The sequence below is a fragment of the Gymnogyps californianus genome, chromosome 13, assembly GCF_018139145.2.
Source record: "Gymnogyps californianus isolate 813 chromosome 13, ASM1813914v2, whole genome shotgun sequence".
In the NCBI taxonomy this organism is placed as follows: Eukaryota; Metazoa; Chordata; class Aves; order Accipitriformes; family Cathartidae; genus Gymnogyps; species Gymnogyps californianus.
This window is the reverse complement of record NC_059483.1, coordinates 4,405,807-4,417,961: the sequence shown is the minus strand read 5'-3', so window position 1 is coordinate 4,417,961 and position 12,155 is coordinate 4,405,807. Positions and strand designations below refer to the sequence as shown.

Sequence of the window (12,155 nt, the reverse complement as noted above, 5' to 3'; positions counted from 1 at the left end):
GATGTTATTCACATTTTTCATTACAATTGATTTTTTTTTTCCCCTTTTTTCTCTCCCCAGGACTGAATTGCTAAACTCGGTTAGTCACAGAAGCTGCTCTGGAGAAGGCTGCAAGAGGTAGGCTGGCTCAGGGACCTCTCACCTTATCCCTTACTGGCTCTTCACCTTTTCCTCCTATACTTTCCCAATAACAACTTATTTTTTTTCTAACTCTCCAGGGAGAATCAAGTCAGTTTTATTACCGCAAATAAACATTAACTGAATTAACATGAGATGAGGAACAAACAGAGGTCAGTTTAAAGGCAGACTAATCTGAACATTGGGGGAAATACAGAGCGAGGCACATGTCCACCTACAACCATCTGAAAGGGAAAACCTGATGGTCTTGCCTCTTGCGTATACACTTGTAAACATGTTGGGATTATTATTAGCCCTTACTGCCGCATCTGGATCAGCTCCCTATTAATGTAGGTAGAAGCCATGCTTTAAAAGCTTAAAATATATAGTTCTGTTTTGTCAGTGTTCCCAGAGAGAAGGTTTTAGTGCTAGAAAGTCTCAGGCTTTACGGGAAACTGCAGTATGTAGGGAACAGGCAATTTGCAGGGGAAAACAGGCCATGCAATTTAATGCTGAATAGTGATATACTAAATTATTATAAAGAACTAACTCTTCTTCAATATAATTACATTTTTTTTTTTAGTTCAGAGGAGAGGGAACAGCCTAACTGGATAGATGGGAAACAAAGGCAGGGAAAGGGAGGTGGCTTTTTGTCCATCATGCTGCAAACCTGTGGGCTGAGGTAGAGCTCAGAAGCTCGAGCACAACCTTGGGTCCCTGCCCCACACACGTCTCACTCCTCTGGGGCAAGACCGGGACGTATTTACATCCTTACTCCTCTCCTCCCTCCTGCCCTGCTGTCTGTAGAAGTAGGCCTGGGTATATGGGTTGGGACTTCAGTCTTTTGGCAGCAAAGCTACTGCGAGGGAAACCACTCCTGTCCTGCCGAGAAGTGCCAGTTAGCAGGAGTACCATGGAGATGCAGTTAAGTATCATTTTTAGATGCAGTAAATCCCCATGTGTGCAAATACATAATACGAACAAGCAATAATACTGTGAAAGATTCTAGTATCCCTCAATGTAATAAATATTTTATTAGAGTAATAGAAAAAAATGCATACAGATAACCATAGGATACACACACAACTGGAAGTTTAAGGATAAATTTCAAACTTTTCAATATGAAACAAGGTACTCGGTACATATCTCATGGAGATATATAACTAGAAATTAAATAATACAATGTAATCGCATGAAAATGGCAATACAGGAACATGGACTAGAATTTTGTGAAGTAAGAATAGAAAGAGTCACCCTTTGTTGCATGAAACATAACTATATACTTACTAGTAACACCTGTTTTTCCATCTCCCACCCGCCCCCCCCATTTGCAAGTGTCTGAAAACATCACTGGTTAGCCACATTGAAAAGCAACTAGCCATTATAACTATATATGTACAGTATATACAGATCTTCAACAGTTAGCACATTTTCATCTGGATGTGACACTAATAAGGTAATTTGCTATTTGAATGCGTATCAAGGTATTTTTTCTACAGTGCTACCATAATTTCATTAATCCTGGTTCTCTCCCTTTATAGTTCTGTGTGTTGTAATAGTACTGTGTGATTTAAAAAAAAAAAGTCTTTAAAAGGCTCTGCTTTATGTCACATGAACACTTGCTCTACCATGTATGTAGGCAGCTCTCTAAAAGGTGTCTAAATGGCTGATTTGACTAAATTCACAACTATAGAAGTCAAATGTACCAGGTTTAATGTATCTTTAATATATTGCTATGAAAGAAAGCATAGATTTCTCTATAATAGCAAGCCTGAAGTGTCTTTGTGTAATTTTTGTGTTATAAGCTATAGTATTGCCATAAACTTACCAGAATCATATGACAGTAATGGGGTGCATTAGAGTGCCAGACCAGGTGAAATAGTTTTGAATTGGTTCAGGAGCAGCAGGAGGGAGAGTTAGGAATGTAACACTGAATTAAGGACGAGCTGAGTTTACAGTGCGGTGCAGCAGATAACAGAGCAAGATAATTTGGGGCTGCATATTTGGGAGCACCACATCACAAGGTAGGGAGGTGGTAGTAGTCCCTTTTCATAAGGCCATGGTGCAACTGCATTTCAATAATGCTTACAAGTGAGCACTTTTGTTAGTGAAACACACTGACAGGAGTTCAGAGAAGGGCAATAAAAATGATCCTGAAGGTGGGAGAATTTGGTTATGAATAAAGAACCTGGTTAAGAAATATAAGGTGGGGAGATAAGGAAATTAACTTCAAAATCTACTGCTGGAGAGGAAGGTTAGGTGTTTGAACAGGTACATAAATGTACGCTGCGATAAAACAGAGAGCCTTCCTTGAAACACGGCTGTGAAATAATTTCTTAAGAGTAGTAGCAGAAGCCCTGCCTCTTGGACACCTCAACATGGACTGTGCAAAACTAACATCCATACTGTGACTTTTCTCTACCTTCCAGCTTTGATTTCTTGCTAGATTTAGAATAACTTATATAAAGGGCAGTAAGAAAACTGATCCAAACCTATTGGATTATGACACTGTCTTAAGAACGGCCACTTGGTCGACGTGTTATCATCCGATTGAAACGCCATGTCTCTGATTTCATCTTTCGTATGTAGAATGATGTTATTGTAACAATGCAGAACATGCCCCAAACAATTCAGTGTCATTGCAAAAACGGAGTTTCTCACTGAGCTAAGCTCCTCCTCGTAACTCTGATCATAGTGCCATTGCTCTCCCTCTCTCTTACATTGTATCTGAAGTATGTAATATGTAAACTCCTTTGGTTCAAGTATTAAGGCATTTTAGATTCCTTTTTAAAGGATTCACTAAACTTTACATGATTTTTTTACTTCAACCTACAGTGAAATATAAAGAATTTAAAAACACGTCAGGATAGAAGAAAAACATGCATTAACCACTGCAGTTTTTTAAAAAAAAGCACTTTTCTGTAGTAACCGATTCTTTTTTTTTTTTTTCCCCCCAGCAAATGAAAATGTATCATCACAACACTGAATTAAGAGTCAAGGAAAATATTGTTGGTAAGAAGCTGGATACACTGAAGATATTCAAGACCGATGGGCCAGAACCTCTTGCATCCATACCTGTGACAAATGAAAAAGGTCAGGATTAAATGAAAGCATGAGTACCTGCTGTGCCAAATCCTTACTCTTCCTAGATGCTAAGCAAAAATTATTGTAAATTTTTATTTCTGACAAGCAATGAAACTTTACAAAAATACAGTAGATAGTTTTAAACTATAGAAATGCCTTGTAAAACGCTGAAACTGTACAAATGGTCTTTACTTTCAAGATAGTAACAAAAAAGAGAAAAAGTAAAAAAAATCTAATGTTTTTAATACCAATTTACATGGTAATTTACCAGTTCAATAGAATGAAGTTTGTCATGCATAAGGGCATGAAGACTGTTAATTGCTTTTCTTTTTATTACCTTATTACCATACAACATACAAGTATTAATTCTTTTTTTCCCCCCATCAATAAGGACTCAATTTGTGCAAAGACAAGCTGTGACAACTGCTGGGTGTCCACTGCAAATTCAGTAATGAGTCACACCACCGAGGCAGAGACACGTCTCTCTATGCCGGGGCGGGTATAAAGGAGGTGCTGGTACTGGCTGGAGACCCTGTATAAGCACGTGACAAAATAATAGTGATTCAGCTTCAACCTACTAGCTAGTCTGGGAATCAGGATCTGATCGCTGCTAGTGCCATCTCCGCCATCAGTTGTTGCTTTTACTTCTATAATGTAATCTTCGTTAAACTGGAGCCAAAGTTCAGCGGTTGTCTTGTCCGTGTTGAGCACGTTCATGTTGGTCTGACTGCTGGTCCTGTACAAAACCTGCAACACGAGCAAAGAGCTGGAGCGGGTCATTTCTTCCACTAGGACCTCAGCAGCAATTTTTATTTGTGTTTCTTAGAAACAAGGTTTCAGTCTTTAAAAAGACGGGATGAGAGAAAAGATCTGATTTTTGGTTAATATTGTAGGGCAGAATTACATTTAAAGAAAGAAGATAACATCAATTAAGCTCTTTTATTCCAGCTTTAATCTAAAATGGCACAATGTATAATGATAACAAAGGAATACTATATTCTGTTGAGTGTCTTAATATATCGTTCTATAAATTATCCCACCATTTGGAATCTGTCATTATCTAGATCAGCTTCTTATACCAATACGTAGTCTGGGAAGGAGAGAACTAATCAAAATTACAGACTACGTCGGAAGATGTTCTGCAAGTGCCGAGTGATTATTCTGTCATGAAACTTAACTGCATTCGGTGTCCTATGTTTTAAAGAATGGAAGCTACATCTGAATGTCGCAGCCCGGTGCTCAGTGTGATCAGGCAAGAGGAGGGATTTAAGAGCAACATCAGCCTCTCTTCAGTCCTGAAGGCTTGACGAGCCCGAAGGGTCCCTAGCGCCAGCGGCGAGGCTAGGCGTACAGAGGTATGTCCTCGCAGAGTTTAAAAAATGTACGGATCCAGTGCATGCACCTGGCAGAGTTTCACACATTTGCCAAGCAGGTAAGCTTGGGAGTTTCCCATTGCAAAAACCAGCAATCCCAACTCCCCCAAAATAACGGCAATAATGATGAAATGGAAAAAAAAATAAATGCAAAGCCACTGGAATTACACACACGCTGCCACCTTGGAGAGACGCTCCCTAATGCTGTGCCTTGCTACGAAACGCTCTCGGAGGGACACAGCCGCACGGCTCGCTTCCACAGCGACCGCACTACGGCTGCTCTGGCATTTTCAATGTCATTTGTTGGCTCTTCTCTTCCTGGCAAACCAACTTTTGTTAACCGTACTGCCCTTGCCTTCTGGGATAAAAACGACCCCCTAAGTGCTTTACTTCAGTAAAATTAACCAGCTTTATCAAAATTCAGCTTATCCTTGTGTACTTAGCAATGTTTGTTATCCACAGGGGAACCTGAAATTGTTGTGGGAGACAGAGTATGCAGTTTGAAGCTCTACACGGTATGTTTTTAGGTCAGCTACTGTCTATGAAACTAGGTGGCTCATCTAAGCTGTAAACCTATATTTCTTGCCAATACAACTCAGAACACTGCATAGTCAGATCTTCAGCCTAAATCTTTTACGCAGGAATACATCATGTGGGATCCAGCTGTACGCAGCTCATCGAGAACATCCTCAGCTGTTCTCTTAAACACACCTAAGATATACGACATATTTAAATATTTGTGTATTTGTGTGCTGATCAGATTTAGAGTAGATGTAGCAATGTAATTTCTATCAAGACAATGAGCATGTCCCACAGTAGGTAGAAGAAAAAGGTTTAAGAATATCCGTTTGATATATGTGGTACTAATAAATACACCTGGCCAGCAATGGAAGCTATACCCATCAGCTAAATCTTGGATTATTTGTTTTTTTTCAAAATGTTATACATTTGGGTAAGTGTTATACATGTGATAAGTGTTATACACGTTATAACATCTGGCAGCAATGCCTGCAGCTCCTGGCTTTGTTTGCATGAGGAGGAGAAGGCATTTAGGGTACCATTAATGGTAAAAGGACCACGGTTTATGAGACAACGTTAGAATATGATTTAAAATCTATAAAAAGGAGACATTACTGAAATGGCTTAGATGTGGTGTTGTGCATCCTCTGAACTTACTGCCTTGCACATAGACAAGAAAAGGCAAACTGTGGCTTGCTTTCAGATATTTTTCTGGTCTGTTTTCACTTGCCTTATACCCAGTCACCTCAGACTCGTTCTCCATAGCTGTTACTTCCTCCCAGCTGAGGATTACTCTGGAGTCGGTGACATTCCACACGACGTTTCCTGGCGGTTGACTGGGTGCTTCAAATACATAATAAAAGCATGACTTTAATTTAATTGGCATTAGTGATTTATTCTACGGTAGGAAATAATAGTTCAGGTAATTGACTGTCATTACATGTCAGATGCAAAAGCTACGCAAATGCAGCCTTGTCGTTTGTACACTTTATGGTTCAGAGACTAAATTGGAAAAACAGAAGGAAGGAAAAATAGAATGGCACATAAAAGTTATTTCTGAAGTTGCATTATCTGTTGATGGTCCTTCATTAAATACAGCCACACAAAAGCATATGTCTTAGGACATGGGTGATCAATTAGAACAAACTCTAATGCAACCAATGATGGTAACAGACAATTTCTAGTTTTAGCATATTGCCAAGATAAGCAAATACTTCACAATAGATTATTTATTAGACAAATTTAGTCTTAGTGAATATTCAAATCTACACACTATGCTGATTTAATATGTTTGTAATGCAAAAATATTTGACAGAGGTTTTTTTTTCTGTTCTTCTTTTAACTGGAGGCGTGATGTTGAAATGCAGTCTGTACCATTTCTGTATCTGCAGCCGTAACAATAGTGGGCTTTGGCCAAGGAAATCTATTGGGGTTTTTTTGTTCATTAACAATCTGAGACTGTTATTTTCAAAAGGAGTAGTATGCTTTTGGCTGTACGCTTTAATATATCTTGAAACTGCCAAGCTTTCAGGGAAGGCGAAGGTAAGTACAAACCTCTTAAGATGCCTCAAGTTGGTTTCCCAGAAAATGGGTCATGCAGTGACACAATCAATGATTAAAATATTTTCTAAATGTGTTAAGGAAAACAATTTACTGTTGCTGTCACCTAGTGGAGGCAACTGCTGCTTAGGTGGACCACGCTACGCTTTGATGCTGAAGGTTCCAGTATTAAACACTGACAGTGGTTTTAAACACTCCTATCCATGTGCTTATGGGTTTTTTTTCTCTCCCCCCCCCCCCCCCCTTTATTTTTAAACTCTTTCACACAGGTAGCTCTCTACCGTCTTTCCATGAGCAGTCAGATCAAACCCCACCTGATTATACTTCTTAACACAAAGTAGACACAAAAATGTAAGAGCGAGACTTAAAAGAATTATTCTAAAGTCAAACAAGCACTCACAGGTTTGGGGGTTTTTTTTCAGTATTTGCCTTGTTCTATATACTAAATAGGATTTAACGTGATGCACTAATAGCCACTTTTTGTAAACGTAAGAGGAGATTGTTTTACTCCTGAGAATTAAGTATTACAGCATATATGAATAGTTTTCACACTGAGATATTAAAGCTGAATTTCAAAAGAAATGAGTCATTCTTTTAAATCTACAACAAAATATTAATATGTCATCTGAAAAAATGAAGAGTAACTATATATAAAAACTGTAAGCCTCTATCTATCACTTGACTCATGGAAGTGATTCAGAAGGCTCCAATTCGCTTCAGACACCAGAATCTCCAGGTAATCGTCAGTGTTCAGAACTGCAGCACTTAATTTGTAATAGGTCAGCTCCTGAACCATCACATCACGTAAGTACATGTCCAGTGCTAAGCATGCAAAGAGCCACATGGATTTCTCTGAGACTCCTCAGATGCTTAAAGTTGGTCATGTACACTAGTATTTCTCTGAATTAGAACCAACGGACAGAACATTTGGTTGTAGTTTAAGACTTTCTAAATATGAAATAATTGTAACATCTTGCCTTATAAACTTAGGCAAGTCTTCCCCAGTTACTTGCCATTTTATATAGAAATATTTTATAAAACAAAACTACACTTGTTATTTTGGGCTACGAATGTGAATATTTCAAATATAAAAACAAAGACACTTTAATGGTCAAAGACAAAGACTGAATTTTCAATCTTGAAATATACTGCCAATTGAACTTATGTATTTGTGTTTCTTGATATGGCTAATAGTTACTAAGAAGTATCTTGCAGGTCATGTGGGTGAATGTAAATGCGATGTGCACAGAAATCCTTCATAGTGAAAAACATATCAATCACAAATATTCAAGTTAAGGTAGAAATTGGGATTGATTAAAAATCACACACTTGAATGAAAGATCAGTTTCTACTGCAGCAGTAGAGAGAATTGTTTGTCTTAGTCAATTCAACTAGTAGTTAGCAAAATCCTTCAGATTGACATTATACTGTACTGCAGTGGTTTTGCTCTCTTTATTCACCAGCAAGATACATGGACACGTGCACCTAATTTTTCTTTTTAATTATTATTCCAGATAGCAGAGATCTTGGACTAAGGGCCTGATCCAGATCCTGTTCAAATCTGTGGAATCAGGTGCTTGTCCAGTTCTCGTTCCCACATCCCAAAGGCAGGTGGTCACTAAAAAAAGGACTGAAAAAATCTGACTGAGCTGACCAGGCTGGCACAGCCTCCAGTGGGCAGCCAGCAGCCACAAAGATGATTAATTAGAGAAAACTATTCATCACATGTCAGGTACAGGCTACAGGCAGTGAGTTACTTCAGAGCAGCCAATTCATGGTAACTATACATATAATATATTGAAACTCTAGCAAATATAATTTCATCTGAGTTGGTTTAGTCCTCGGTGACAGAGTGCTGACACTCATTTCTGCACGTAATCATTTCTGATAAACTGGCTTATTTCATAATATTGATGATGTGACTGCTTTTGGTAGAAAGATGTTAATGACTATTCAAGGGAATTTGACCTTTCAGACAGATTTAATTGTACATTCTTGCAAGTCTGACAGAAATACTTCCAGATTGATGACCCTGATTCTGAGTTGTACTACAATGCAAGAGCATACTAAAAATATTTCCGTTTGTAGAAAAATTAGTGCAGCCTTTGACAATCTGTTCTCCAGCTTAATTTCTCCTTTTTAATAGTAAAGTGGCCTCTTGTGCAATTTGTTCAAGGGGAAACAATGGACATGAAGGATTGTTTTGTATGAATTGTATGAGGATCATTGCATTTCAAAAACCATGCACTAGAGAACTTATAAATATGTTATAAAACCCTGAAAAATTCAACAAGTCTCTGTTTTTTTTTCCTTCCAAATAACAAAAATTTTTCTTTTAACATTCTTCCAGTCACTAGAAGAATAGTAAAGGTTCTATGCAGAAATTACGTATCTTACTTCAGCTCCACTGGCATAGTTGAGTTTTACTTACCCTGCTAAAGTAGCAGAGGGCAGAAAATGGAAGATCTATGCTCGATTTAATTGTGTAACTAACTCACCCCTCTAGTCTGTATGAAAATTTAGGTCGCTTACGCATATTGTGATTCCCAGTAAAGCACCTATTTTTCATTTCCCTGCAAGTGCTCACACACCATTATGTCTCTTCCCACTTTAAATTCAAGATACTTACGTGTCTTTTTTGTGGTAGCATTTACTGTGGCACTAAAGGGACCTGCTCCAGCACTGTTGTAAGCACGGACAGCTGTGTAGTATGCTAAGTTGCTCTTCAAACCTGTTATTCTTATTGATGTCTCATTCCCTGCAGCTTTTACTCTGTTTGAAGATTCTTCTTTTTCACCACTATTCCAGTACCTAACCTGGTAGATATAAAACAAAACCATTTAAAATCTTGCATGGAATGGACTGTTCACCCACAGCATTGCATTTGACTCTAAGTGCATTTTTTTTCTCAGCTGAAAAAGGAAGAAATGCATTAAAGTTTAAAAAATGTTTACTGTGTAAAAAAAAAAAATTCTCATCCATCTGCTTTTCACGCTTGCTGCTCTTTTTAGTGTGATTGTAGGAAAAAGGAAACTGAAATATTAGCTCTTGCTTGAATTAAAAAATGACAAGAGAAAAACCATTACTTCATCTAAAAAGTAAACAAGTCAAACTCAGAAAACTGTACCTTACAAAATAGTTTCTTTGGAAGTAAATGTTAATTCTGAAAATATGTCAGTTTGAAAATACTGTTAGACAGACACATGACTATCAGCACAGGAAGCAAAACACAATTTCATTCTGTGTTCTTTGTTTTCAAAGATACTTAGAAGCAAATATCCTTCTTCTGGGCATAGGTGGGGCAGGAAGAAAGCAAGATACGTGGTAATCTTTTGAAAATTTGTGCTGCTGGCCTGCAGCCTGCATGACCCTCTGGCCCATGGCCCTTTACAAATGGGAGTGTATTTTAAATGAGCTTACCTCGTAGCCCAGTAACCTTCCACTACTCATCTTCCAGGGAATGGCCGTCCAGGAGACCTCGATGACCGAGGACGACAGACTTGTTGCAGAGACACCGGAAGGTGCTACGCTAGGCTCTGTATTCAGAAATCAATAAATGAGAGATGATCAGCAGCATTGGTGACTGTGGAAATAAACACGTCCGTATTCAAAGTGTTCTCATTTCTATTAACTGTTGCTATTTTCTCTGATGAAACCTCTCATGTTAAATATCTGGAGGTAACTCACTCAATCTGGAGAGAACTCAATCACGTACCTTCTTCAGCTGAAAAAACTGTGGTTACTGAACTAAATGGCCCTTCTCCTTTATTGTTATAGACACCAACTTTGACTTCGTATGGTGAAAAGGGCAAGATGCTTTCATTCCTAAAGACGTATCTGGGTGTGTCAGGAGAGGTGACCACAGTCTGTATCCATGTTGTGGTGCCAAAGGGGCGGAAAGCAACAACATAGCCAAATCCTTCTCCGTTTTGCAATTCTTCAGGGATGGGCTGTGGGAAAAGCAACAGACGACAGAAGTCTGTGATGCTACATACAGCACTGGACACGTTTTGCAGGAAGAAAGTACCGACAGACTAACGTACATGATTGTAACCAGGTTCTGGTACTGCATTTGGGATCATTCCATCAGCAAATTAACTCTGGTACGGCAGAGCAAAATGTGTTCCTTTGAACCTATTTTAAGGTTTGCACTTCAAGAAGAGAACAACTTGCAGGTATATTTTCCACTAAGTATATACTGTTTTAAGACACTCTTCAGTAAATACAATTTTTTTTTCAATTTCACAATCCATAGTTCATAAAAAAAAATGAATAATTGCTTAGTCAACTGTTACAGAATCCAATACTACCTTTGTACAGTGGCTTATACCTTCCTCTGATGTGATTATGATGAGATAACCACACAGAGTAGTCAGTAACAGAATGTTAACACTTTTTAAACTCATTAAAAAGGGGATACATAATATAAAGTAGTAGCTGATTGTTTGTATGGGCTAGCACATGCATCCAGAGTTAATGGTAGGAAAGCAAGAACTGCAAATTTGCACTGAAAAGCATAATTCTTTGGCTCAACCTTTGAGCAATACCCCTTCCTCTTCCCCCGCCCTCCTTGCCCCCTTTTTAGCGTTAACATTTGTTTGAGAACAGAAGCAATCTCAGACAAACTAACTAAATTTCCTACTGATTGCCATCTAGCACAGTAACACATGAAAGCGAAAGAAGGGAAGGCAAACGTGCATAGCTCACATTACAGAATGTTACCGAGCACATATACATCCTAGATGAGAAGCTGCTGCAGCCAGGGAAATTCATCTTTTAAGAAGAGTTTGAATGAAAACAATCATTCTCTGAAGAAAATTGCTTGCCAGAAAACTTACATCCCATGTTATGACCAGTTCAGACCTGCTGCCTCCTCCCCCACTGACTTCAGTTGGGGGAATTTCGGGAACTGTGAAAAGGAAACGTATAGCTGTCTACACAGTGTAGGTACAGGAGACGACATCATATAACGTTATCCTCACGCTCTAAAGCTAACCCGGTTGTATTCATACTGCTTTTGCAAATCAAGGTAAATGCTTTTGAGGCAGGGTGGGCAGTCCTGGAAAGCCCCAGCCCTGTCCTGCATTCACTTTGCTGCTTTGCATCGCTGGGGCAGGCTGATGTTTTTCTGAGCGCTTGAAGAACCTCACTAGCTCGCAGACTGAACCATGTATGCTAATGCTTATGAACTTCTAAAAACCGGAGGCATGCTTCCTTTTTTTAATAGGGTTAACTTATGCAGATTTATTGGGCAATGGCCTTATTCCAAATAAATTCCTGGGGTTTTAACTGATGTGTTCTTCTGAGCCACGTGCTTGTTACATGCAAGGCGTACACTGATCAAACACTAGGAATGAAATAACCCTGTCGAAATTAACCTCTTTCCATCCATTAATACCTTCAGACTCTGCAGCACTGCCTGAACTGACAGACTTTGGCATACTAAATACAGTTTAAATGTATTTAGATGTTATGCTTCTGTGATGTTCAGTAATGCAACAC

The 12,155-nt window shown here is 38.7% G+C and overlaps 1 protein-coding gene across 1 annotated transcript in view; it reads right to left on the bottom strand.

Annotated features, from left to right (window-relative positions):
* Window positions 1-3,091: 3,091 nt before the first annotated feature.
* Window positions 3,092-12,155, bottom strand: part of CNTN3 (contactin 3) — a 99,065-nt gene continuing 90,001 nt past the window's right edge. Inside the window, exons 15-21 of the mRNA XM_050904572.1 lie at window positions 11,492-11,562; window positions 10,369-10,603; window positions 10,074-10,189; window positions 9,283-9,469; window positions 5,824-5,936; window positions 3,780-3,948; window positions 3,092-3,192 (exon numbers count right to left, since the gene is read on the bottom strand). Coding sequence (XP_050760529.1) covers window positions 3,092-3,192; window positions 3,780-3,948; window positions 5,824-5,936; window positions 9,283-9,469; window positions 10,074-10,189; window positions 10,369-10,603; window positions 11,492-11,562 — 992 coding nt within the window. The remainder of the gene's footprint in view (window positions 3,193-3,779; window positions 3,949-5,823; window positions 5,937-9,282; window positions 9,470-10,073; window positions 10,190-10,368; window positions 10,604-11,491; window positions 11,563-12,155) is intronic.